The 27,011-nt window shown below is 42.2% G+C and overlaps 1 protein-coding gene and 1 pseudogene across 1 annotated transcript; one reads left to right on the plus strand and one right to left on the minus strand.

Moving 5' to 3' along the window:
• Positions 1 to 406: 406 nt before the first annotated feature.
• LOC132214827 (ran-specific GTPase-activating protein-like) lies at positions 407 to 1,443 on the minus strand (annotated as a pseudogene).
• Positions 1,444 to 21,303: 19,860 nt separating this feature from the next.
• MSS51 (MSS51 mitochondrial translational activator) lies at positions 21,304 to 25,921 on the plus strand. Its single transcript, XM_059662382.1, has 7 exons — positions 21,304 to 21,828; positions 22,358 to 22,513; positions 23,101 to 23,225; positions 23,421 to 23,987; positions 24,274 to 24,367; positions 24,695 to 25,086; positions 25,304 to 25,921. Exons 1-6 carry the CDS (start codon positions 21,590 to 21,592, stop codon positions 24,912 to 24,914), a joined length of 1,401 nt encoding a protein of 466 aa, XP_059518365.1. The 5' UTR covers positions 21,304 to 21,589; the 3' UTR covers positions 24,915 to 25,086; positions 25,304 to 25,921.
• The last annotated feature ends 1,090 nt before the right edge of the window (positions 25,922 to 27,011 follow it).

The raw sequence follows: 27,011 nt of genomic DNA on the forward strand, positions 1-27,011 counted from the left end.
CTTTTCATATGTCTGTTGGATATCTATATGCCCTCTGGTGAAGCGTCTACCTGGGTCTTTTGCTCGTTTTTTAACTAGATGGGTTTTTTGTGTGTGTGTGTTGAGTTGTGTAAGTTCTTAATAAATTTTGGACACTAGCCCCTTATCAGATGCATCATTGGCAAATCTATTCTCCCATTCAGTGGTTTGTCTTTTCATTTTGTTGATGGTTTCCTTTGCTGTGCAAAAATATTTTAGTTTGATGTGGTCCCATTTGTTTATTTTTTTCTTTTGTTTCCCTTGCTTGAGACAATATATCAGAAAAAATATTGCTAAGAGAAAGATTTTACTGCCTATGTTTTCTTCTAAGATTTTTATGGTTTTGAGTCTAACATTTAAGTCTCTGATTTATTTTTAGTTTATTCTTTTTTTTTTTAATATATTTTATTGATTTTTTACAGAGAGGAAGGGAGAGAGATAGAGAGTTAGAAACATCGATCAGCTGCCTCCTGCACATCTCCTACTGGGGATGTGCCCGCAACCCAGGTACATGCCCTTGACCAGAATCGAACCTGGGACCCTTCAGTCCACAGGCCGACGCTCTATCCACTGAGCCAAACCGGTCAGGGCTCTTTTTTAATTTTTTATTATTTTTTTTAAATTTTTGTTGGAATTCAGTTCCCTTGTAAAAACAAACCGAAAAGAAGGACAGGGCAAACTTTTTTAAAAAGTAAATGGGAAAAAAAAAAGCATTGCTTCTCCTCAGCTTTCTCCTTGGTGTCCTCGTCTTCAGACTCCTTGCTCTCCTCCACCAAAAGAGCTTCTAGCTTTTCAGCCACTTTCTCAGCATTATCCTTTTTACCCAATCCTCCTCTCTTTGATCTCTTTCTTGCATTCTTCAAACTTTGTCTTGAATTTCTGTGCTTTTTCAGTACTGAGGAAGCAGATGGCCAGTAGCTCCTGCTTGGGGAGCTCGTCAGCAAAGTCAGACCCAGGTCATTGCCTGTGTTGGCTTTAGCTCCATCATTGGCATGATATAGTTGTTGGCACATATCTTCAAGGTCTTATCCCTCCTCATGAGGAGTCTAATGGTCCCTTTTCCCTTATGCTTCAGGACTTGACATCACCAGTGCCTTGTTCCTCCCATTCTGGGAAATTGTTCTCTGAAGTGAATCTGAACAGCTTTGCCCTCATTTTGAAAAGCTTCTCTTCATCTTCTAGTGTTTTAATTTCTTGCTCAGGAAGAGAAACTATAGGCTTAAACTGAGGGATGTGGTTGGACTCATCTGCATTCTCAATGGAGGTATGGTCTTCATGGGTGTCCTTGGTGGCCATGTGGCCGCCTGGGTGGCTCGGCACTGGCTCGGCACTGGCTCGGTGGCTCCTTCACTCCAAGTCTGGTGCTGGCACCAGTGCCTCCCATACCTTCACCTATTCCCTCCACCTAGTGACTGCTAGTTGTTGTTGTTGTTGTTGTTGTTGTTGTTGTTGTTGTTGCCTCCCATACCTTCACCTATTCCCTCCACCTAGTGACTGCTAGTTGTTGTTGTTGTCCTTCATTTTTGCTAGTTTTTTTTAATTGTATTGATTGATTTTTAGATAGCGAGAGAAAAGGTGGGAGAAAGAGAGAAACATCAGTTTGTTCTGCTTATTTATGCATTCATTGGTTGATTTTTTTCTTTCTTTTTTAAAAAAAATATATTTTTATTGATTTTAGAGAGGAAGGAAAAGGGAGAGAGAGCTAGAAACATCAATGATGAGAGAGGATCACTGATTGGCTGCCTCCTGCACACCCTCCACTGGGGATCGAGCCCGCAACCCATGCATGTGCCCTTGACCGGAATCGAACCTGGGATCCTTCAGTCTGGAGGCCGACGCTCCATCCATCGAGCCAAACCAGCTAGGGCTTTTTTTGTTTGTTTGTTTGTTTTTGTTTGTTTGTTAATCCACACCCGAGGATATTTTTCCATTGATTTTTAGAGAGAGTGGAAGGGAGAGGGAGAGACAGAGAAACATCGACATGAAAGAGACACATCCATTGGTTGCTCCTCACATGCACTCTGACCAAGGCTGGGGATGGAGCCATGTGCCCTTGACAGGAACATTGCTTGCTTGATTCTTGTATGTGCCCTGACAAGGAATTGAACCCATAACCTTGGTGTATCAGGATGACACTCTAACCAACTGAGCTGCCCAGCCAGGGCAGTTTTTCTTTGAATGTTTGGTAAAATTCATCTATAAAACCATCCACTGAGGACTTCTTTCGTTGGGAGCTTTTTTATTACTACTTCGATTTCATTAGTTGTAGTCAGATTCTCTGATTCTTCCTGATTCAGTTTTGGAAGATTGTATGTTCCTAAGAATTTGTCCATTTCTTCCAGATTGTCCAATTTGTTGGCATATAGTTGTTTGTAATATTTTCTTACAATCCTCTGTATTTCTTTATGTCTATTGTTACTTCTCTTTCATTTCTGGTTTTATTTGGGGCCTCTTTTTTTTTTTTTTTTTTTTTTTTTGATGAGTCTGTTTAAAGGTTTGTAAATCCTGTTTATCTTTTAAAAGAACCATGTCTTGGTTTCATTGAATTTTAGACTACGTTTTGTTTATGTTTGTTTTTTTTTAATTTTCTTCCTTCTACTCACTTTGGGCTTTGTTTGTTGTTCTTTTTCAAGTTCCTTTAAGTGTAAAGTTAGACTGTAGTTGTTGTTTTAATATATTTTTATTGATTTCAGAGAGGAAGGGAGGAGAAAGAGATAGAAATATCAATGATGAGAGAGGATTATTGATTGGCTGCCTCCTGCACCCCCTCCCCCCACCCTCCTGCCCACTGGGGATTGCGCTCACAACCTGGGCTTGTGCCCTGACTGGGAATCAAACCCTAATCTCCTGGTTCATAGGTCGACGCTCAACCCAGGCTAAAGTTAGATTGTTTATCTGAGATTTTTCTTGTTTCTTGAGATAGACCTGTAATACTATTGATAACTAGAACGGCAAGCTGAGGTTTTGTTCCCAGGGTCATGTCTCATGACTCCAAAGAGTGAACTCCACAGACCAGAAGATCAAAGCAAAACGTGGAAAATTTATTATAAGCAGATTCAGACTCCCAACCCAAATAATGGGTTGTCAGTGAAGCCTTGTAGTCTAGCAGTATATATTTACTACAAGCCTGCTCAGTATCTACCCGTGTCACCACCTGCTTGATCCCCTCAATTGTTCTTGCCCAGCAATGGACCTGAACTTTCCCTGTTCCTATGCATCAGTTCACCTTATTTTGCTGCAAACCCTCCCTAGTTTCACATGCCTCCTGCTCTGAGTCCAAAAACATTCTATTATTTCTGCATCGTTGGTTCCTGTGATTAGGCTTTCTCAAACTGCCGTGTCTGCCCTGCCTGTGTTCCACATGCTTTTGTTTTCCACTGAACCCCTGCCTGTCTGTCAAGCTAACTACTCTCACTATGACTTTCCCTCTTTTAAAAAAACATACATTTTTATTGATTTCAGAGAGGAAGGAAGAGCAAGAGAGAGAGAAACATCAGTGATGAGAGAGACTCATTGATTGGCTGCCTCCTACACGCTTCCTACTGGGGATGAAGCCTGCAACTCACGCACGTGCCCTGACGGAATCTAACCGTGACCTCCTGGTTCATAGGTCAATGCTCAACCACTGAGCCACATGGGCCAGACATGACTTTCCCTCTTAAGACTGCTTTCCCGGTTCCCCATAAATTTTGAGTGGTTGTGTTCTCATCATTTGTTTCAAGGTATCTTTTGATTTCTTCCTCGATCTTATCATTAACCCATTCTTTGTTTAGTAACATGTTTTTTAGCCTCCATGTCTTTGTTTGGTTTTTAGTTTTGTGATTGATTTCTGCTTTCATAGTATTATGCTCAGAGAAGATGCTTGATATGATTTCAATCCTTTTAAATTTATTGAGACTTGTTTTGTGTCCTAAACATGTGGTCCATCCTAGAAAATGTTTCATGTGCACTTAAAAAGAATGTATATTCTCCTGTTTTGGGATGAAATGCTCTGAAGATATCAATTAAATTCATTTGATCTAGTGCAGCTGTTCTCAACCTGTGGGTCGCGAACAATGAAAATACATCCTGTATATCAGATATTTACATTACGATTCATAACAGTAGCAAAATTACAGTTACAAAGTAGCAACGAAAATAATTTTATGGATGGGGGTCACCACAACATGAGGAACTGTATTAAAGGGTCACGGCATTAAGAAGGTTGAGAACCACTGAATTCTAGCGTGGCATTTAAGGCCACTATTTCCTTATTGATTTTCGGTCCAGTAAGATATATTCATTGATGTCAGTGGGGTGTTACTGGTAAAATTCTCTACTGTGATTGTAATACTGTCATTCTATCATTTTATGTCCATCAAGATTTGCTTTATACATTTAGGGGCACTATGTTGAGTGCATAAATGTTTACAAGGGTTATATCCTCTTGTTAGATTGCTGCCTTTATTATTATTTTTTTAAATATATTTTATTGATGTTTTTACAGAGAGGAAGGGAGAGGGATAGAGAGTTAGAAACATCGATGAGAGAGAAACACCAATCAGCTGCCTCCTGCACACCCTCTACTGGGGATGTGCCTACAACCAAGGTACATGCCCTTGACCACAATCGAACCCGGGACCCTTCAGTCCGCAGGCCAACAAACACTCCATCCACTGAGCCAAACCAGTTAGGGCAGATTGCTGCCTTTATTATTACTAGTGTCCTTCTTTGTCTCTTACTATAGCCTCTGTTTTAAAGTCTATTTTGTCAGAAATAAATATTGCTACCCCTGCTTTATTTCCTTTCCATTTGCATGAAATATCTTTTTACAACCCTTTACATGTACTCTGTATTTTCTGTTCTGAGGTGGGTCTCTTGTAGACAGCATATGTATGGGTCTTATTTTCTTATCCATTCAACTACCCTATATCTTTTGATTGAAGCATTTCAGCCATTTACATTTAAAGTGATCATTAATAGGTACATATTTATTGCCATTTTATTCTTTTAACTATGTTCCATGTTTTTTTGTTTGTTTCGTCTTCTCCTTCCCTTCCTCTTACCCCTGCTACTCCTCTTTCTCCTCCTCTCCCCCTCCCTATTCCTTTGCTTCTTCTCCTCCTCTTGCCTATCCTTTCTCTTCCTCCTCCTTTTTCTCCCTCTTGCTCTTCTTCTTAAAGGAGGCTCTTTAACATTTTTTTATACTGTTTTGGTGGTAACAAACTCCTTTAGCTTTTTCTTGTCTGGAAAGCTCTTTATTTCTACTTTAATTTTAAATGTTAGCCTTGCTGAGCAAAGTAGTCTGGGTTGTAGGTCCTTGCTTTTCATCACTTTAAATATTTCATGCCAATCCCTTCTGGCCTGAAATATTTTGAGAAATAAACTGACAATCTTATGGGAGCTCCCTTGTAGTTAACTAACTGCTACTTTTAAAATTCTCTCTTTGTCATTAACCTTTTGCATTTTAATTATGATGTGTCTTGGTGTGGGCCTCTTTGGGTTCATTTGTTTGGAACTTTCTGTGCTTGCTGGATTTGTGTGACTTTTTCCTTCATCAGGTTAGGGAAATTTTTAGTCATTATTTCTTCAAATAGTTTCTCAATCCCTGCAGTCTCTCTTCTCCTTCTGGTACCCTTATGATGTGGATGTTATGCTTTATGTTGTCACAAAGGTACCTTAAATGATTTTCTACCTTGTTTTCCAAAGTGCTGATTTGATCCTCTGCTTTATCCAACCTACTGTTTATTTCTTCCAATGTATTCTTCACTTTTGACTGGTCCTTTTTTACGGTTTCTGTGTCCTTTTTCATACTATTGTGCATCCTCATAACCCTTACTTTGAACTCTATCTGATAAATTGCTTGCTTCTGTTTTATTTAGCTCTCTTTCTGGAAATTTCTCTTGTTCTTTTACTTGGGGCCTGTTTCTTTGTCTCCCTGTTTTAGCTGTCTCTGTGTTTGTTTCTATGTATGAGGTAGATATGCTATGACTCTCAGTCTTGCTGGGTGGCCTTATGTAGTATGTATCCTGTGGGGTTCAGAGGTGCAGTCTCCTTGATCACCTGAACTGGCTGCTCCAGGAATGTCCCTTGTGTGGGTTATGTGGGCCTTCCTTTTGTAATTGAGTCTTGATTGCTATTGGCCCATTCACGCATGGGATCAACCCTCAGGCTGGCTGACTGTGAGGCTCAGTCCCAACCACAGCATGCAAGCTGCTGTGCAGGTGCTGCCCACATGAAGCAGAGTTTGCCTAGGAGGGTCTGGTGCCTGCCGAGATCTCCCTTTGGATATACTGCTTGTGAAGCTAATTGTATCCTGCTCTGATGTTGTCTGAAGCTGGCCACTGAGTGTGTTGGTTCTGGGCCTTTTGGGAGGGACTCTAGTGCAGGTCAATGTTAGATGTTGCCTGTGTCTGGCCCTGGGCAACCTATTAGAGCTGCAAGTGATTCACAGGTTGTGGCTGCCTCTGCTGGGCCAGGGTGTGCACAGGAAGGACCAAGCTGCATACCAAGGCTGGCACTGGGCCCAGGGGTCGGTCAGCAAGTTTCCCAAGGCACCCCAGGATTTGCCTCCCCCTGCCTTTGCCTGCCAGCTGTCTGTTAGGCTCTGTCACTGAAAGAGCCTCTGGCAGTATCCGAGGTGCATAAGGTAGGTTCACAGTGAGTCACCAGGTAGGGGTGAGTGATGTTCACCAGAGTGATACAGGCTCAAACTCAGTGCCAGTGCAGGGTCCAAGGCCACTAGGCAATTGTCCCCAGGTTTACCAAGTCTAGCTACCACCCACTGGGTGCTTGCACACCTTTGTGTTCGGGAGGGTCACAGGGAGTCGTCAGGGTGAGGCCAACAGAGTTTATCAGGCCCAAACAGACCAAGATTTGGCCCTTTTAAGGAGGGCTCTGCACTGCTCAGGAATGTGAGGAGAAAATGGCCCTGTTCTAGTCACAGAATCTGTCCCAGATTCTGCCAGGAGAGGGAGCTCAGCAAGATGGGTCCTCGAGGAGTCAAAGGATGGGGCTATGTCCTGTGAGGGGGAGGTGTGGATCAGGCTTCTGGGGTGTGGCCGTCACCCCAGACACAACTCAGTCTGTCCTGGATTTTGCCCTAACCTCGGCAGAGTGGAGCCGCTAGGAATCAGGCCTGTGGTAACTCCAGAGCCACAGCCCAGAGGGTGGTTCCAGCAGATCCCCTGTGAGAGGAAAGCACCAGTCAATTTCACGGAGAAGTGGGGGGAATGTCCCCCACCCTGAAGCCACACAGCTCAGTCACTGACACAACCTAAGTCTGCCCAGACCTCTATATTCTGACTAAGACAACTGACTCCTCAGCAGGGCCTAAGCTCCACAGGGTGGGTAGGAGGGAGTCCAGAGAGTGGGGCTATTACATTCCCCCAGGCTATTGCCACAGGGAGGAGAGTAGATGCCATGTAAGAAAGATGGCATCTATCATATGGGAGAATGACTCAGCACAGGGATCCTGGAGGCTGTCCCTTCAGCTTTCTCCCCAGAGCCACAAACAAATTCCACTCTAGTCTGCTCTACCCTCCCTCTGCCGGAGCCCAGGGTGAGTGGCTGCAAATGAAATTTTTGCATTGGCCCTTTAAGAAGGTGCTGTGTCTCTGGCGGACTCCCATCTCTCCCTGATGGACAGAAACCCTGCTGCTTTTCACAGCCCTGTGTTATGTGGGCGTCTTTCCCAGTTCTGGTGCTCTAGGCTGGGGAGCGTGGCTTGGAGGTTAGACCTCATGCTTTGCAGCTGAGATATTCTCCGGAATCTCAGCCACCTTGGGAGCGGGGCCAGCCCTTTTCGTGTCTCTGCCCTTCTTACTAGCCTCAGTGCAGCTGCTTCTATAATCCTTGGTTTTCAGACTTCTCTTCAGCTAATGTTCATTTGGATATTCAGGATGATTGTTCTATAATTTAGTTGTAATTCCAGTTTGGTCTTGGGAGCAGGTGAATGTAGCTTCCACCTACTCCACTGCCATCTTGGATTTCCTATTGCAGCTTCTACTTGCCTACCAGTTCAAGAGCTGCCTTTAAAGTTATTACACACTGCATACCTTGAAGATTCTTCTTGATATTACTGTTTTATGAAAACTGCCTCTTGTGCTTAATGAGTATATCAGGTACTAGAGATTTCCTTAGCCCTTCCTTAAGTCCATCAGTAGGGTTATATAGTGTTTGTGGGAATGATGGGTAAATAGAAAGCATAATTAGCAAACTAAGAAGAATTACATGTTCATAGTAAGAATTAAAAAGGAGCCCTAGCCGGTTTAGCTCAGTGGGGAGAGCATCGGCCTGCAGATTGAAGGGTCACTGGTTCGATTCCAGTCAAGGGCATATGCCCAGGTTGTGGGCTTGATCCCCAGTAGGGGGCATGCAGGAGGCAGCCGTTCAATGAATCTCACCATTGATGTCTCTCTCCCTCTCCATTCCTCTCTGAAATCAATAAATTTATTTTTTTAATTAAAAAGGAGAAAACAAGAGAAAGGAATGGAACTCAGAAAAACTGGTATACATGAAGAGTGGTAGATTACAGTAAACCAGCGGTTCTCAACCTGTGGGTCACGACCCCTTTAGCAGTTGAACTACCCTTTCACAGGAGTCGCCTAAGACCATCCTGCATATCAGATATTTACATTACGATTCATAACAGTAGCAAAATTACAGTTATGAAGTAGCAACGAAAATAATTTTATGGTTGGGTCACAACATGAGGAATTGTATTTAAAGGGCCAGAAGGTTGAGAACCACTGCAGTAAACCCTCAATTTTGTGGACCTTGATTTAACATACTGAGTTTAACGGAGAACATTTCTGATCTGTATGTCATATATAAAAATTAGCACCCTGTTCATTTTAAAATACTTGTAACCAAGATTTGCTTCTAGTTAAATTAATAGGTTATTTTTTACATTAATTCACTGTTATTTTTAACAAATTTTAGCAAATAGCCATATGTCGGATAAAACACTAGTAATTTTGCTGACATAAATAATTATTAAATGTCTACAACTATAGTCTACATATTTAAATCCAAGAGTCACTGCTCGTGAACAATGGTCATGGAATGATTAGCATGTGCTCACACCACATCTCTCGAGGTAATTGGTTGTGTTGTCCTGTGGCGTGACGTTCTGCAGCAGTTTGAATGTTCGCCAGCCAACGTTCCCACGTATGCTAAGCCACGTCCCAGCCTTGTGCATTTGTTCACTCGTGGTGACTGGTGAATGCACACATTTACTAGACTTATTCGTATAAATTTAAAATTACAGCAATACATATAGACAGCTTTTCTGTGAAATTAAACTTTTCATGCGTACTTAATTTTAATTACACAAACATGCTTACATAAGTAAAAAGAGGTAAACTAACCAATTTGTCAACTTTTTTAAAATATGTGCTATTGATTTTTTACAGAGAGGAATGGAGTGGGATAGAGAGTTAGAAACATTAACGAGAGAGAGAGATTGCTCAGCTGCCTCCTGCACACTCCCCACTGGGTATGTGCCCGCAACCAAGGCACATGCCCTTGACCAGAATTGAACCCGGGACCCTTAAGTCCGCAGGCTGACGCTCTATCCATTGAGCCAAACGAGTCAGGGCCAATTTGTCAATTTTTTAACATATGCATCGGAAAACCTACTTTATTATATAGTGGACTTTTGGCTTAATGGACACCCCCTCGCCTGAATTAGTCCATTATATTAAGGTTTTACTGTATCACCCTGTGCCCCACAGACCACTTCCTACCTCTTTCTAGTCTTTCTTCATAAGTAGAAGTATTTTTAAGTTAAAAAATATATATATCCCTCATCCTAATCCTCAATAAATTCAATGTAAAGGATATTATATATATATATATATATATATATATATATATATATATATATATATATATACACACACACACACACATATATATATATATATATATATCCCATGATGAATGCAAATTGTATCTACCAGAGCAAGTAGTAGTGATGATAAAATGTAAGCTACTTTTCAATATCAAATTTTTTCTATATATGATCTCCCTTTACATTCAAAGATGATTCTTCTGAATTAAAAAAGATAATCTCTGACTTCTTGGACCTTCTTCAGTTCAGGCATTATTAACAGAACTTTAAACGTTCTGCCAGTGACATTTTAAATAGGCCTGAAACCTTTCTTAAAATTAATCACCCCTATTTTTTTTTCAGGATTTTTGTCCATTGCAACTGGTGTTCCTTTGTCCACACCTGTTCTACATAATGTTATGTAACATTTTGTTGTGTCCTTAACTCTTCCACCTTCCCTGCTGTCGTTTGTGCTTGCTACCATTTGGGTTTTTGTTTTGTTTGCTTGTTTTTTAAATCCATTCTCAGCGTCTGTTCATATGTAGATTTGATTTTCCACATTCCAGGTCTTCATTGTAAGTGGTCTGTTCCCCAGTCATGTTCACAGTGACAGGTAAGTGACATAGCTGGGGTCAGGTATAAGCAGAATGATCTTACAGTCATATAGGACCACTGCTCACAAGGTTCTAGTGTTTTGTAGCTCTAAGTGAAAAGGAGCTAGGAATGTGGAAATAAATTCCCTGAGTCAGCATCCATTAAAGGAAGGAATAAGATGTTTGAGTTGATTCTTATTTTATGTTCATTGAAATAGTATGTATTTTTAATAATTTACAATAGCTAATATCTGGAAACAGCCCAAGTGCCCATCAGTAGATGATTGGATAAAAAAGCTGTGGTACATTTATACCATGGAATACTATGCAGCAGTAAAAAAGAAGAATCTCTTACCCTTTGAGACAGCATGGAGGGACCTGGAGAGTATCATGCTAAGTGAAATAAGTCAGTCAGAGAAAGACAAGTATCACAGGATCTCACTCATATGTGGAATCTAATGAACAAAATAAACTGATGAACAGAGTGGATCCAGAAACATGGAAGCATGGAACAGACTGTGAAATCTTGGAGGGAAGGCGGGAAGGGCGGATGGGCGAGAAGTAATCAACCAAAGACCTTGTATACATATATGCATAACCCATGGACACAGACAATAGGATGGTGCAAGGCCTGGGGCTTGGGGGCAGGGGCAGGCTGGAGGGGGTCAATGGGGGAAGGAGGGGGACATATACTAGTATAATACTTTCAACAATAAAGATTTATTTTAAAAAATAGTATGCATTTTTAGTTACTAATATTTAGGTCTTTAATATTTACATTAGCCCCCCCTTCCCCCCCGATTCATGATCTCACTTTCCATGGTTTCAGTGAACTGTGATCCAAAATATTCATGGAAAATTCCAAAAATAAACAATTTATAAGTTTTAGATTGCTCACAATTCTGAGTAGCATGATGAAAACTCATGCTCTCTTGCTCCATCCTGACCAGGACACGAATCATCCCTTTGTCCAGCATATCCACACTATCACTCCCAGGAGTCACTTAATAGCCTTCTCTTCTTGGTTATCAGATGGACTATCAAGATATTGCAGTACTGTCCTAGCCGGTTTGGCTCAGTGGATAGAACGTCAGCCTGCAGACTGAAGGATCCCAGGTTCGATTCCAGTCAAGAGCACATGCCTCGGTTGTGGGCTCGATCCCCAGTGGGGGGCATGCAGGAGGCAGCTGATCAATGATTCTCATCATTGATGTTTCTATCTCTCCCTCTCCCTTTCTCTCTGAAATCAATAAAAAATATATTTAAAAAAAGATATTGCAGTATTTGTTCAAGTAACCCTATTTTACTTAATGCCACACATAACTTTTGTTGTAATATTATAATTGTTATATTTTATTATTGCTGTTAATCTCTTACTGTGCCTGATTTATAAATTAACTGTTGGTTTCAGGCATCTAATGAGGGTCTAGGGATATATACCCAGTGGGTGAGGGGACTACCATATTCCTCTTTTGAAACAAACGGGGGAGTGCCTCTGATGACATTCACTCAGAAAGTGCCTTGCTCTCTTTTCAGGGAGAGTGAATTTTAAAAATTAATTATTGATCGCTTCCCCTATAATTGATTTCCTTCCGTACCATCAAATAACCATTTATTGTCTTTCTTGGTTATTATTATTTTAATTTTTATTTATTGATTGATCTTAGAGAAGAAGGGGGTGAGAATGAGAGAGAGATTTATTGTTCCACTTATGCATTTATTGGTTGATAATTTTTAAAAAAATATATTTCTTTATTGATTTCAGAGAGGAAGAGAGAGGGGAGAGAGAGAGATAGAAACATCAATGATGAGAGAGAATCATTGATTGGCTGCCTCCTGCACAGCCCCTACTGGGGATCAAGCCTGCAACCCAGGCATGTGCCCTTGGCAGGGATCGAACCTGTGGCCCTTCAGTCCACAGGCTGACGTTCTATCCACTGAGCCAAGCTGGCCAGGGCTATTGGTTGATTCTTGTATGTACCCTGACTGGGGATCGAACCTGCAACCTTGGTGTATCTGGAGGACACTCCAACCAACTGAGTTACCCTGGCAGAGCTTTTCTTGGGTATTGTACTTAAGCCTAGATTGGTCATCGCTGGGTTGTGTTTGAGCAGTGTTATGCTGAAACGCACTTTGGGCTTGGGAGAACTCCTCCTGGGCCTATATTGACATCTAGAAACCAAAGGGTTCCTTTTACCCTGAGCTAGTGCTTAGCCTTTCCAACCAAATATTGATATCTGAACTAATCCCAAGGGTTTTTTCCTGGTGCTGTGTTCTAAGAGCAGAATCCTGCCTTAGTGAGAGAGATCCAGGAACTAGTAGGCTTCATCTTTCTTCAACCTGCCTGGCCTTTGGCAAGTATGGGAGTGTTGACAGCGTTCTGAGCCTTCTTGGCAGAAAAGGAAGGTCGGAAAGAGAGGTCGATAGGCAGAGGGCCAGGTCCCTGCTTGCTTCCTTAGTGAGAATTAAGCATGTCTGGCTGGCAGGCCACACGTAATTACAGAGACACAGCATTTCAGCAGTTGGCAAGGAAAGTGATAGGAAGGGACAGCTTCGAGTCAACCACAACCTGGATCTGAGGAGGTCAAACTCACTTCACTTGGAAGAAATAGAGAAGAAGGAAGCTGAGGGCTTAGCAAGGTAAGTAACTTTTTCATCAACCAGTTTGCTGGCTTAGTTTATAGTTGACTAAAGCATTAGCACCTCAGGGAGTGTTAATCACTGCTCAAGCAGCTGAACGTGGTCATAATAGCAGTGCTCCCAGTGTATTTCTCCTGTTCTCTTTCTTTTTCTCGGCCCTTTTTGAGGCTCCCCAGTGACTAACTTCACTCCCCTTCTCCTCCCTACCTCTCCAAGGGCATTTTGTATTTGCTGGTGCATTACAGAAAATTAAATGGGCCTTCCTGGTCTGAAGGTGAGACGTAAGGCTTTTTGTGATAAGGAGGGGAAAAGATGGGAGAACTAGGTCTGGGAATAAACTACTAATTTAGGGGGGTTGGTGGTGAAGGATAGAGGCCACCCAGTTTGTCTTCTCTCCAGTCCTTGGTGTTTTCTCTCATATAAACTGGGAATAAATTAGAGCCCAAGTCACTGGAGACAGAAAGAAGTTTAAATGATTTCCTTTCTCAGTGGAGTAGACTGAACTCTGGAAAATGCTGAAAGCTTGCTGTAATTCTTTCCAACGTCTCCCTGGCCCCCTGTTTTTTTGCCTTTCTCTCAGTAACTGTCCCTGCCCCAACAACATGAACGGGGAGGATTCTGGGGCTGGGACACACCAACTCACACATGAGTTCGAGTTTGTGGGTGCAAGTGCAGAGACCAGGCCCCTTATTTAATTCCTCTGTATCACGAATCTGCTGTAATCACAAGAAACTATGGCAGCAAGGGTTTCACCAGCACCACTCCTCCTCCCCAAGCTGTGTAATCCCTTGACTTCCAGGCAGTTCCACCAACCCCCAGAGAGCCAAGAGTTAACCTCTTATTGGAGGAAGACCTCTCTTTGCAAAGGCAGATTAAGTACCTCCCTGGTCTTATTTGGCTTCCATTGTAGCATAAAGGTTCTTTATTGAACATCAGGAAGGTATTTATTGTTATTTCTATGATTTTAAGACTCTTGAGTTGTCTCAAAGATACTTTTCCTCCCTACCTATAAACAAAAGATGAGCTCATTCTCTCAAGGCTTATCTTGCCTGAGGGGGCTGGGTAGAGAGAGCAGATGAATGCTGCTTCTAGAAATGCAATGGTTTTATAGAAATGTGATGGAAGTGTGTGGTCTTTAAAAGTGGAGGGGCCCTGGCCAGTGTGGCTCAGTTGGGTGGAGTGTTGTCCCCTACACCAGAAGGTTGCAGGCTGGATTCCGGTCAGTTTCACATATCTTGGTTGTGGGTTTGATTCCTGGTGCCAATTGATGTAACTCTCTCAGGTCAATGTCTGTCTGTCTGTCTGTCTGTCTATCTATCTATCTTTTCCTACCTCTCTCTTTAAAATCAATAAACATATCCTAGGGTGAGGATAAAAAAGTGCAGGGAAGCCCTGACCAGTTTGGCTCAGTGGATAGAGTGTCGGCCTGCAGACTGAAGTGTCCCAGGTTCGATTCCGGTCAAGGGCATGTACCTTGGTCGCGGGCACATCCCCAGTAAGGGGTGTGCAGGAGGCAGCTGATCGATGTTTCTCTCTCATCGATGTTTCTAATTCTCTATCCCTCTCCCTTCCTCTCTGTAAAAAATCAAATATATATATATATAGTGTAGGGAAGAGTTAAGCTAGTTAGGATCCAAAGATGTGAACACATGAAGGCAATTCCATTTACCTTTAGTAAAGGGCTATGACTCTTAAGTCCTAAAATAATCTATCCTTAGGTCTAATTTCTTCTTTATTGGTAGGATTTTAGAAGATAGGTTATGCAGATGAGATTAGCTATCTGTTCTGTAGACTCCGAAATCATCCATTCATCTCTGGGTCAAAGGGAGAACTTAAAGGGATGGAATGAAAGGATGAGGAGAAAGAAAATACAAAGGAAAATATAAATTAGTTCCTCCATTAACCTGAGGAAGGGTTCGCAAGATAATGGATATTAGCTAGATGATTCTGGGAAGTTTTTTATTTGTTTGTTCTGCTACCTACATCTCAGCTGAATGATGACCTGGAGATTTTTTTCTAACAAATTTGGTCTGGAAGGATTAAATGTCAGACCATTTTTGTAACAAAACATGATCCCTGGTTTGAACTTTAATAGTTAGTTACCTCATTCAAACCAACCACTGTCAGTATTTTTATCCTCTCATATTTCCCTGTGCCTGGAGACAATTAATCTGGGGGGTAATAATGTTTTAGTTTCTCAATCTCTATGGATACCTTTTTTAAAAATTGAGGTGAAATTCACAAAACAAAATTAATCCTTTTAAAGTGAGCAATTAAATGGCATTTAGTACATTCATATTGTTGTGTATCCACCACCTCTGTTTAGTTCTGAAACAGTTTCATCAACCCCAAAGGGAAACCCCATATCCATTAAGCATACTCTCCATGCCCCCTTCCACTTTGCCACTGCAATTTGCTTTCTTTTTCTGGATTTACCTATTCTTAAAATTTTGTTGTTGTTAATCCTCACCTGAGAATATTTTTTCCTACTGATTTTTAGAGAGAGTGGAAGGAAAGGAGAGGGGGGAGAGAGACACTGGTTGGTTGCCTCCCACAAGTGTCCCAACTGGGGCTGGAGATTGAGCCTGCAACCCAGATATGTGCCCTTGGCTGGGAGTCAAACCCCCGACCCTTCGGTGCACGGGGGCCAACACTTTAGCCACTGAGCCACACTGGCCACGACTGAATTTACCTATTCTTGATATTTTATATAAATGTAATCATATAGCGTGACCTTTTATGTCTGGCTTCTTTCACTAGCATAATCTTTTTGAGGTTCATCCATGTAGCATATATCAGTACTTCATTTCTTTTTATGTCTGAATAATATTCTATTATATACATAACCCAATTTATTGTCAAAGTAAGAAACGTCCAAACCTGTCACAGTTATGAGTTTATTTGAGCCAAACTGAGGAACAAGATCTCAAAAGCTCTGGAGAATAACAGTTTTGCAACTGAAATTAAGGAGGCAATTAAGGAAGATTACATGGAGATGGGAAAAAAGCAAGATGGGGATTGGATTACAGGATAGTTAACAAGATTATGTGCTCTTATGAGGTGGTAAGGCTTATTTTATAGGTGTGTTAACCTAGGTGCATAGAAACAATGGACAGAGCTTCCTTAAGGCAAAGATAAATCCTTTTTTAAAAATATTTTTTTTATTGATTTCTGAGAAGAAGGGAGAGGGAGCGATAGAAGCATCAATGAGGAGAGGGAATTCCCCGATCAGCATGCCCCCTCCTGGGGATCGAGTTCACAACCCAGGCATGTGCCCTGACTGGAATTGAACCGTGACCTCCTGGTTCATAGGTTGGCACTCAACCACTGAGCCACACCAACTGGGCAAGGCAAAGATAACTCTTTTCCTAAAAAGTTGTATGCCTGTAGTGACCTACCCAGTTAGGAATTTATGATCAGATCACCCTGTGAGGTTAATTTCCATAGAACCCTCTCCCCCACTTTTTTCACATTATTCATTCATCTGTTGGTGGACTTTTGGGGTTTTATACTTTTGAGATATTGTGAATAGTGGTACTATGAACATTTATGTATAAGCATTGTTTAAGTACCTGTTTCCAATTATTTTGAGTATATACTAAGAGTGATATTGCTGGGTCATATAGTAGTTACTATGTGTTTAACTTTTTGCAGAGCCGCCATGCTGTTTTCCATAGTGACTGTACTATTTTACATTCCTCCTATGGGTGCACAAATGTTCCAATTTTTCCACACCTCACCAACACTTGTTATTTTCTGTGGTTTTCTTTATAATAGTCATCCTAAAGGGTGTGAAGTGGTATCTCGTGGTTTTGATTTGCATTTTCCTGATTAGCGTAGATGAAAAAGGGGACGCGTACCAAACCTGGCAAACTCAGGAGAGAACAGTATGGTGGGCTTTGCAAACTCAGAGACCAAAAGTAACCAACCACATAGGATAGTCTGAACATAAAAATTTCTAACTAACAGTGGGTTATGCTGGTAGGCATGTCCTAGACCTGTGGTTTCCTTGACAAAGGTCAGTCTTCCTTGACAAAGTGAGCCTGTCGTCTTTTTGCATCTAAAATAACATACCTCTGCAATGTCAGAGTAATGGTCTGTTCCAGACCCCCGAGGGCACACCCACTGCACCAGAGCAGGAGACCAGAGAACCCATCATTATCTCACTTTCCTGAATACCATCTCTATGTACTGTAAATATTAATTATTAATGATCCTGTACCCACCTATGTAAAAGAGATTTGTCTCGCCCGGCTGGTGCGGCCAGGGGGGTAAGCATTGACCTATGAACCAGGAGTTCACAGTTTGATTCCTGATCAGGGCACATGCCCTGGTTGCCAGCTCAATCCCCAGTAAGGGGCATGCAGGAAGCAGCTGATCAATGATTTTCTCTCATCATTGATGTTTCTATCTCTCCCTCTCCATTCCTCTCTGAAATCAATACAATTTTTTTTTAAGTATGTCTTTCTGTTTTACTTTTTTATTCAATTCCAGAGATTTCTATATTTTGCTTTCTTCCTCCCCCTTAATCTACCACTGAAACTGGAAATGAAAGGGTCTGTGCTGCCTGCTGCTACCGGAGTCAATTAAGTAGAGACCGGGTTGAGTTGAGTCTTTATGATGCGTTTATTTAATCAGCCGACAATCTGAGAGAGCGGCAGGTGTAACGCCCTGAAAAGACGCTCAAGTCAGTGTTATATAAGGTTAAAGGATGGAAGGTGGAAATCTAACAACTAAGTGAGTTCCCAGGGTCTGCTCCCTAGCATTGTCCTGAAAAGGTTAGCTCTCAGCGTTTGTCTCTGTCCTTGGTCTGCTCTCAGAATGTATCTTCTTTCTGAGTGATGGGGCGGGCCACGTGGACTTCAAGGTCGATTTATCTTACGACCGTTTTCCTTTTTCACACTGCATTCGCAGGGTCTGTAAGAAAACCTCTTACCTATAGTTAGTAAGGTGAATAATACTAAACAATGATGATTCTGTTCCTATTCTGTGCCCTCCCCTGTCACCACTGGTGGATTTCATGTAAACCTTCCTCTATCTCTTCCTTTATTTTATTCTAATGTATAAAATAAGCTGCAAAACTGTCATTCTCTGGAGCATTTTATTTCTATCTGTTGAGAGTTTGCTTTCTGGCAATTGTCCTCAGATTGGTTCAAATAAATTCTCCCCCGCGCCCCCCCCCCCCCCCCCCAGTAAACTCATAAAAATTTTTTCTTAGGCTGGACATTCTTTTGTCAACATTAGTGATGTTGAACATCTTTTCATGTGCTTTTGGGCAGTTTCTGTGTTTTCTTTGGAGAAATGTCTGGTCAGATCTTTTGCCCATTTTTGAATTGGGTTGTTTGGTGGTGTTGAGTCTTAGAAGTTCTTCACATGTTCAGGCTATTCATCTCTAATCAGGAATGTGATTTGCAAACACTTTCTCCCATTCTATGGATTTCTATTTCATTCTGTCCTTTGCTGCACAAAAGTTTTTAATTTTGATGTAGTCCAATTTATCTGTTTTTCTTTTGTTGCCTGTACTTTTGGTGCTTTATCCACGAAATTGCCAAATCCAATATCATGAAGTTTCCCCCCCTATGTGTTGTTATAAGACTGTAATTTTAGCTCTTAGGTTTAGGTCTTTAGACTCAGTCATCAAGCTCAATCCATTCTATTTCATTAATTCCACAGAATGTTCCCATCTACATTTCTATGCTCATGCTCTTCTCTGTGTTCAGAAATCCTTTTTTTCTATCTCCTTGTATTCAAAGTATTACCATCTTTCATGTTAATACAAAGTATTACCATCTTTCATTGCTACTCTTGTAGCAATTTCAACCTTTTTAATCTCATGACACACATAAACTAATTACTAAAATTCTGCAGCACATCAAAAAATATATTTGCCGATCTGATAAAAAATATATGATTTTGATTCATCCACACTGGATGGCTCTTGTATTGGTTGTTGTCATTTTTAAAAATATATATATATTATTGATTTTTTACAGAGAGGAAGGGAGAGGGATAGAGAGTTAGAAACATCGACGAGAGAGAAACATCAATCAGCTGCCTCCTGCACGCCCCCTACTGGGGATGTGCCCGCAGCCAAGGTACATGCCCCCGACCGGAATCAAACCCAGGACCCTTCAGTCTGCAGGCCGATGCTCTATCCACTGAGCCAAACTGGTCAGGGCGGTTGTTATTTTAAAATTGACAATCTAACGGAAGAGAGGTTAGTGCACTTGACTAAATAGTCCAGTATTGCATGTTTTAAAAATCCCTGTGGCACACCGGTTGAAAATTGCTGGTCTATTCCAACTGCTCCCTGCTTTTTATTTTATTTTATTTTATTTTTTTGCTCCCTGCTTTGTAAAGTCTTCCTTGAAGAAACTCACTTCTTCTGATTTCCTATTAGTGCTTTAGTTTCACTTTTCTTATAGGATATCAATACAATTTTATTTTTTCAAAAAGTATGTCTCTCTGTTTTACTTTTTTATTCAATTTCAGAGATTTCCCAATTTTGAACAAAACTGCCTTATAAATATACTGCCTTATACTATAGTTTACATTTAATCCCTCTATAAGATATCTAGATGTTAAGTATATTTTTCACAAGTTTTTTCATTATAGTATTTTGTACATTATTTTATATGTTTATAAATAAATATTTGTTTAATGAATGGATGATTTTATTTTTGTCAATGTAGTTCTTTTGGTTTACTCGGCACTCGGAGAAGGAATGGTAAGCCAAGGAGGGCGGCCATCACAGAGTTCCTGCTGGGTAGGGGGTAGGTGTTGGTGTAGGTATGGGTGTGGTTGCAGGGTTAGTTCTACTTCAAAACTCACCTCTTGCCCAGCTGGCGTGCCTCAGTGGTTGAGTATTGACCTATGAACCAAGAGGTCATCGTTCAATTCCCGGTCAAGGCACATGCCCAGGTTGTGGGCTCTATCCCCAGTTGGGGTGTGCAGGAGGCAGCTGATCAATGATTCTCTCTCGTCATTGATGTTTCTATCTCTCTCTCCCTCTCCCTTCATCTCTGAAATCAATAAAAATATATTATAAAAAAAATACAAACTCATCTCTTTAAGAAATTTTTCTCAGTACTTGCATTACTTCTGTTAACTATGTAACTCTTAGCATTCTGGTGCTCATTTAATTTTCATGTCTTGATTTATTGCCTATAAATGTGATGACAGGCCTTTTAAAATGAATGTTTTACTTTCCCAACTAAATTAGATTGACTTATTCAATTAGATGGTAGTTTGTGACAGCCCAAACTTCTGTTGCTTTTTCTTCTAAGTTGATTTTTTGAAATATACTCATATATGAATACTAGAGGCCTGGTGCATGAAATTCATGCAAGAGTAAGCCTTCCTTCCCCCGGCTGCCAGCACAGGCTTCCCTCTGGCACCTGGGACCCAAGCTTCCCTCGCAGCCCCAGCTTCATCTGGAAGGTCATCCGGAAGGATGTCTGGTCTAATTAGCATATTGTGCTCTTATTATTATAGATATTTTTTGTATAAAAAAGTCAAAAGTTGCCTTTAAGTCTAAAGTTGCCTTTGATCAACTCAGTTCCTATCCTAGAGCCTCTTCCCCCCAGTTAATCACTGTTATTGGTTTTAGAGGAGCCCTTCCAGACCTTTTTCTATGCATTACTTACAGACATATTTATATTTTACTAGAGGACTGGTGCACAGATTCGTGCACCCTCTCCCAATCTGGGTCCCCTCGGGGGATGTTGGACTGCCAATTTCAGCCAGATCCCCACAGGCCAGGCTGAGGGAACCCACCAGTGCACAAATATGTGCACCGGGCCTCTAGTATTTTTTTTTTTTTTTTAATGAATAAAGGGACTCAGCACTTGCCCAGCACATAGCTTGCACTCTGCCACATACTGTAAGAGTTGCTGTTTTTGTTTTTGTTTTTAATATATTTTATTGATTTTTTACAGAGAGGAAGGGAGAGGGATAGAGAGTTAGAAACATTGATGAGAGAGAAACATCGATCAGCTGCCTCCTGCACACTCCCCACTGGGGATGTGCCCGCAACCAAGGTACATGCCATGCCTTTGACCGGAATCAAACCTGGGACCCTTGAGTCCGCAGGCTGACACTCTATCCACTGAGCCAAACTGGTTAGGTCAGGCCTCTAATATTTATATAAGATCTTTGGTTAATCTCTTCTCGCCCTCCCCCCACTTCCCTCTGAGATTCATCAGTCTGTTCCATGTTTCCATGCCTATGCATTGAGAATCTGCCCCCTGGTGGTCAGGGTGCATCATAGCTACCAGTTGAACAGTCGAATAGTCACTTAGGCTTTTATATAGAGATATAGAACATCATATGTAATATTTCCCCCTTTGTTTTTCTTTGTAGTGATCAATAATCAGTAGATCAGAAATAAGTCTTACTGATACCTGGGTCTGAAAGACTAGAATGAGAAGTGAAAGGTCAAATGTATGAAAACATATCATCCAGCTTGCAAAATTCCCTTCTATATCTTGTCTACATATAGTCCCCAGGTATCAGTGGACAGACCATGGCTCCACGGCCCCGGCGACGAAGGCACAAGAAATTGTCCTCATCAGTGGCTCCCACAGCTGTGACCCAGCCTACAGCTGTGACCCCTCCCACAGCTGTGACCCCTGTGCCTTTGACCCTCTCAAAACCTGGCCCTAGCATTGATGCACTTGGCTTCTACTCCTTGGACAATAATGTTCCTGGCCTATCCCAGCTGATTCTTCAGAAGCTGAACATGAAAAGCTATGAAGAATACAAGTGAGTGACTAGCTCTGTGGAAGAGCCATTTGTAGTCACCCTTAGAAATGATTTCAAAAGGTGGAGAGGGAGTATAACTTGGGAATAATGAAGTATTTGCAACAAGGGATTTTTCTCATCCTGACTTTTGCCAGTTCATTACTATAGAAATTAAAAAATATAATTTGTGCCATGGCTGGTGTGGCTCATTAGGCTGGAGCATTGTCCCATACACCAAAAAGTAACAGGTTCAATTCCCAGTCACGGAACATACCAGGGGTTCAATCCCCAGTCAGGGTGTGTGCAGGAGGCAGCCAATCGATGTTTCTCTCACATTGATGTTTCTATCTCTGTCTTTCTCTCTATAAAAGTCAATAAAAAAGAAAATGAAAATAAAAGTGCATATTAAAAAAATATATATATATTATTATTAAGTCAAAATGATGGGAGTAGGTAGAAATACAACATGTAGGAGGCAAAGGAGGGGTCCTGAGAGACTTTGGAGATACTCTTTTCCCTATTGCTGTACCGTTGCATGCTGTCTCCGCAGATTGGTGATAGATGGGGATACTCCTGTATCAGGCTTTGGATTTCGATGCCCTCGAGAAATGTTCCAGAAGATGGAGGACACGTTCCGATTCTGTGCTCACTGTAGAGCGCTCCCCAATGGCCTTTCAGACTCCAAGGTCCTCCGGCACTGCAAGAGGTGACTCATCAGGGGCAAATAGGGGAGAGATCCAGAAACGACCCTGTTCTAAGACCTCATTGTAGGAGGAAAGGTCAGCGTTTTCACAAAAACATAAGGCCTCCTCCTCATTCTATGTGATCCAGGCCACAGACAGATTAGAAAAGGGTTGGGCTCCTGCTTGTTTTGGTGCTATGGGGAAGTCACACAGAGATCCCAGTACTATGCTACCTTCTTCCTCTTGAGAACTTGAGGGGTAAGACCACAATCTGTTCTGGGCAGGTTAGGGTTGAGACACGCATGGTAAGAGGGCAGCCACAAACTTCTGGAGTTATTTTTTTCTTTAAGGGATGTAAAAAGTGAGTTGTTGCAGATAGAGACTGAGGTGTTATTCTGACCCAAGAGAAAAACTACATTCCCAATCTCTCCTGCCTCCCCTCCTAATGTAGTCCCCAAATTTGGTGGCAAATAGCTGTCATTCCTCTCCCTGCCTTCCTTACCCAGTAATTTTTTTTCCTAAGAAGAGGAATATCAATTCTCTTCCCCAGATATTCTCCCAATCACCTTTGAAATATAGGAACCAATATTTCTGGGGCTTATTCTCTCAGGTGCAGAAATGTCTATTACTGTGGTCCAGAGTGCCAGAGGTCAGATTGGCCCGCCCACAGGAGGGTTTGTCAAGAGCTGCGTCTTGTAGCTGTGGACCGTCTCATGGAATGGCTTCTGGTCACAGGTGGAGCGGTGGTGTTGGGGAACTCTGCCATAATGGTCAAGGTTGAAAGCATGTTGTTCTGAGGGGAAAATGAAGAACGGAGAGGGGCAGGGGGGTGAGGCCTCCCTGGTCACAGGTTGGGAGAATGAACCTAGACGGAACATTGAAGCCAGAGAAGAATTAGGTCACTTCTTTGTTGTTCCTTCTTTCCTGCAGGAGATTTTGTCCTACCCGCAGGACCCTGGCCATGGCTTCCGGAAGTTGTACAGGGCTGGGACACCTGGTTTTCTATGCGGCGCCTACAGCTAGATGCTATACTGGCTGCTGTGCTAGGTAGTCATGCCATGACCACCCTATGGGCCAGTGCAGGGAGGCCAAGGCCAGACCCAGATGTCCTGCAGGGCTCTTTGAAGCGACTCCTGACAGATGTCCTGTCACGGCCTTTGACCCTGGGCTTGGGGCTTCGGGCCTTGGGGATAAATGTGAAGAAGATCGGAGGGAGCACAGTGCATGTAGTTGGTGCTTCCCACGCGGAGACATTTCTCACGCGCCCCGGGGACTATGATGAGCTTGGTTACATGTTTCCTGGACACCTTGGCCTCCGTATAATAATGGTGGGTGTAGACGTCGCTACTGGCTTTTCACAGAGCACCTCAACTTCACCTGTGGAACCTGGCACAGTTCAGCTTAGTGGCCATAGGGGCCTCTACCATAACTTCTGGGAGGAGCAGGTAGAGACTGGGCGGACAGCCCATCCAGATTTGGTGGTGGCATTCCATCCAGGTAAGAGTGGTTCAGGGGAATACTGGGTGGGTCCTCTGGGAATTTTCTATTCTGACTCGTATTTTCTATCTTTGGAGCCACATTCATAAGGTCAGGTTAAACACAATATGATGATGACCTTGTTGATCGTTAGCCTTATGTGCTACACCTGGGTTCAAAATTTTCCACTGAAGAACCTGGGGTGGGTGATAGTGGTAAATGATCATTAGCAGTGAGCGAGGTGAAGGTTAGGATGGACATAATCAGAGAAGTATCTACCTCAGCCTTTCCCCTCTCTATTCCATAGGTTTTCACGCTTCCCCAGACTTGATGGAGGCTTGGCTGCCCACCCTTCTGCTACTTCGAGATTATGAAATCCCTACATTGATGACTGTTTACAGGTTTGGATCTCTTCCTATTTGTGATACCTCCCTGACTCACTCAGGCCTCTATTTATAGAGATGAGCTAATTTCTCTCTCCTTTGCTCATCTTTTGCCTTCTGGTGAGGATTTTCTTTCTTCTCACACGTGGCTTTCTGGTCCCCTTGGAACAAAGGCCTATGTTAGTAAGTTGGTAACTAGTGAGACATCTGGGAGGGAAGGATAGCCTTTGCCTACTCCAGCCTGAGGTAATTTGGGGGCTTGATGGGCCCAGAAATGTCAAGTTCTGAGCACTTTCTCTCCTATCTCTCTCATCAGCAGAGCAATTTTTTTTCTGTCTCCCTTAGCCACCAGGAGTTGGCAGCCTCTTTGCAGATTCTGGTGGACCTGGATATACACATCATTGCCTATGGAGCCAACCCTTTCACGTCCCTCAAACCCGAACAGGTCTATTCCAACCCCAACAAGCAGCCAGTTTACGGCAGCGCCTACTATATCACGTTTCTTGGGAGCTCCTGCCAGCTGGATAAGAGGCAGTTGGGAGAGAAAGTAGATGGTGGGGATTAAATAGCTGAGCCAGATTCTCACTGGATACCTAGAAAAGGGGTGGCTGATAAAATTACCCTGCTGATGCCAGTTTATTGCCAACTTTGAAATCTCATTGTCCAGGTAAAGCTTCTAAGCAGCATGGGAACTCCCATATGATGTGACTCATTTCTGAGAGGTTAGCGGCCCAGGGGTGGGCAAACTTTTTGACTCAAGGGCCACAATGGGTTCTTAAACTGGACCAGAGGCCGGAACAAAAGCATGGATGGAGTGTTTGTGTGAACTAATATAAATTCAAAGTAAACATCATTACATAAAAGGGTACGGTCTTTTTTTTTTTTTTTTTTTTTAGCTTTATTCATTTGGCCCGCGGGCCTTAGTTTGCCCACGGCTGGGTTAGCCACAGGCAGCTTCTAGAGTCGGGATTCTAGCTTCGGTGTGCGGCAAGAGGCCTCGGTGTCAGTCTTTCCAGAGCCTAGAGGCCTAACAGTTTCCTTTGTGCAAAAGTTATACCTTTTGACTTCAACCAGATGGCACCAAGGAGAAGCATGGCACCTTATTTTGAAAGACTTCTTGTCCAGCAATTTGGTCTAAAAAATGGAGAGGTGCTAATGACTTGAGGTGGTGCAAGAAGGGGCAAGTCAGAGAAGTGGTTGGGAACCTGGGGAGGTTGTGAGGATTGGCACACTGTTCTATTTCTTGGCATTTTCAAGATAAGTATCTCATGTTTGTATTTTCTCTTGAGGACTTTTAACCCTAGAGCAAGCAGCATTTTGCCCTGGCATTATATTTTAGATATTCCAGTTATATCAGACTTTATTTAAATATACTCGAGTTATTTGTTATCATCTGATCTATACCACAATAAACTCAGTTTGGGGCTTCTTAAGTCACTGGTTTTTAATCTTATTTCCTATTCACTGGCAAGTATTACTTGTCTACACACACACCACCTCACAATTGGAAGTTTCTCTCTTGTCAAAAGAGTGATTAACATCAGCTCCCTGTTCAGGCCTGCCAGTCTACCACACCCTGTCTCATGTCTTCCTTCTTCTTCTTTCTTAAAAATATATTTTTATTGATTTCAAAAAGGAAGGGAGAGGGAGAGAGAGATAGAAACATCAGTGATGAGAGAGAATCATTGATCGGTTGCCTCCTGCATGCCCCACACTGGGGACTGAGCCTGTAACCAGGGAATGTGCCCTGACCAGGATTCAAACCGTGAACTCCTGGTTCATAGGTCAATGCTCAACCACTGAGCCACACCAGCCAGGCATATCTTCCTTCTTTTATCACACTCTCAGGATTAGGATATTCCCTAGGTATTCATTCCTATAACCTTGCCAGGACCTCAAAACCCCACCCTAACCCTAACACACACCTACGCATTCTTATTGCCTGCTTTGATAGGGTAATGTCAGAATTCATTTATTCATTCAAAGCACTCAGTTAGTAGCTACCATGTAAAAGGTATTAGGGCTTTGGGATATATAAAGTTGAATGAGACACTGTCCTTATTCTTAGCCGAGGAAGGGAAATAATACATATACATAGATATCTTTATTACAAGATGTAATGTGGAATAAAAACCTTGTGGTCTAAGGTAATAGAGTGAAAGGAGGAGCCACTTTGCTAAGGTAAAGATTTTGTGAATTAGAAACAGATGGAGGGCAAGACATATCTTCAGACACTGGGGGACAAAATGACTGCTCTAACAGCACAGAAAGTAGACTCTGACACGATGGAATGCTCACATTATGAGGAGCATAATGGCTCCTATGTCACATGAATTCTGGAGCGGATGACGGTCTTCAGAGCTGTTTTGTTTTGTTTTTGCGAAGTGTATGTGGTTGAATACAGCAGGTAAGTTAAACGCCCGTGTGCTATGACTGCTGTTGAATGTGCCACAGTAGACATCAGTAAAGGTGTCGTTGGGTGCAAAAGGGGAGTAACCACGTCTACCCAGGGGAAGGGAAGGAGCAGCAGGAGGAGGTTAGGAAGCAGGAAACGTTTTTGAAGCAGGAAGGAGGTGGGAAGTCTTTGCATTGTCTAAATAGATGAACAATTGTTCAAAGGCAGGCCATGCTTTCTAGGCAGAGGAGCATGAGGAAAGGAAGA

The sequence above is a fragment of the Myotis daubentonii genome, chromosome 13 (assembly GCF_963259705.1).
Source record: "Myotis daubentonii chromosome 13, mMyoDau2.1, whole genome shotgun sequence".
Lineage (NCBI taxonomy): Eukaryota > Metazoa > Chordata > Mammalia > Chiroptera > Vespertilionidae > Myotis > Myotis daubentonii.

Excerpts from the sequence above, each read along its gene's own strand:
- MSS51 (XM_059662382.1), top strand. The coding sequence starts at position 21,590 with ATGGCTCCACGGCCCCGGCGACGAAGGCACAAGAAATTGTCCTCATCA. Across the intron at positions 21,829-22,357 it reads AAAAGCTATGAAGAATACAA|ATTGGTGATAGATGGGGATA; the intron begins GTGAGTGACTAG and ends CTGTCTCCGCAG. Across the intron at positions 23,226-23,420 it reads GGAATGGCTTCTGGTCACAG|GAGATTTTGTCCTACCCGCA; the intron begins GTGGAGCGGTGG and ends TCTTTCCTGCAG.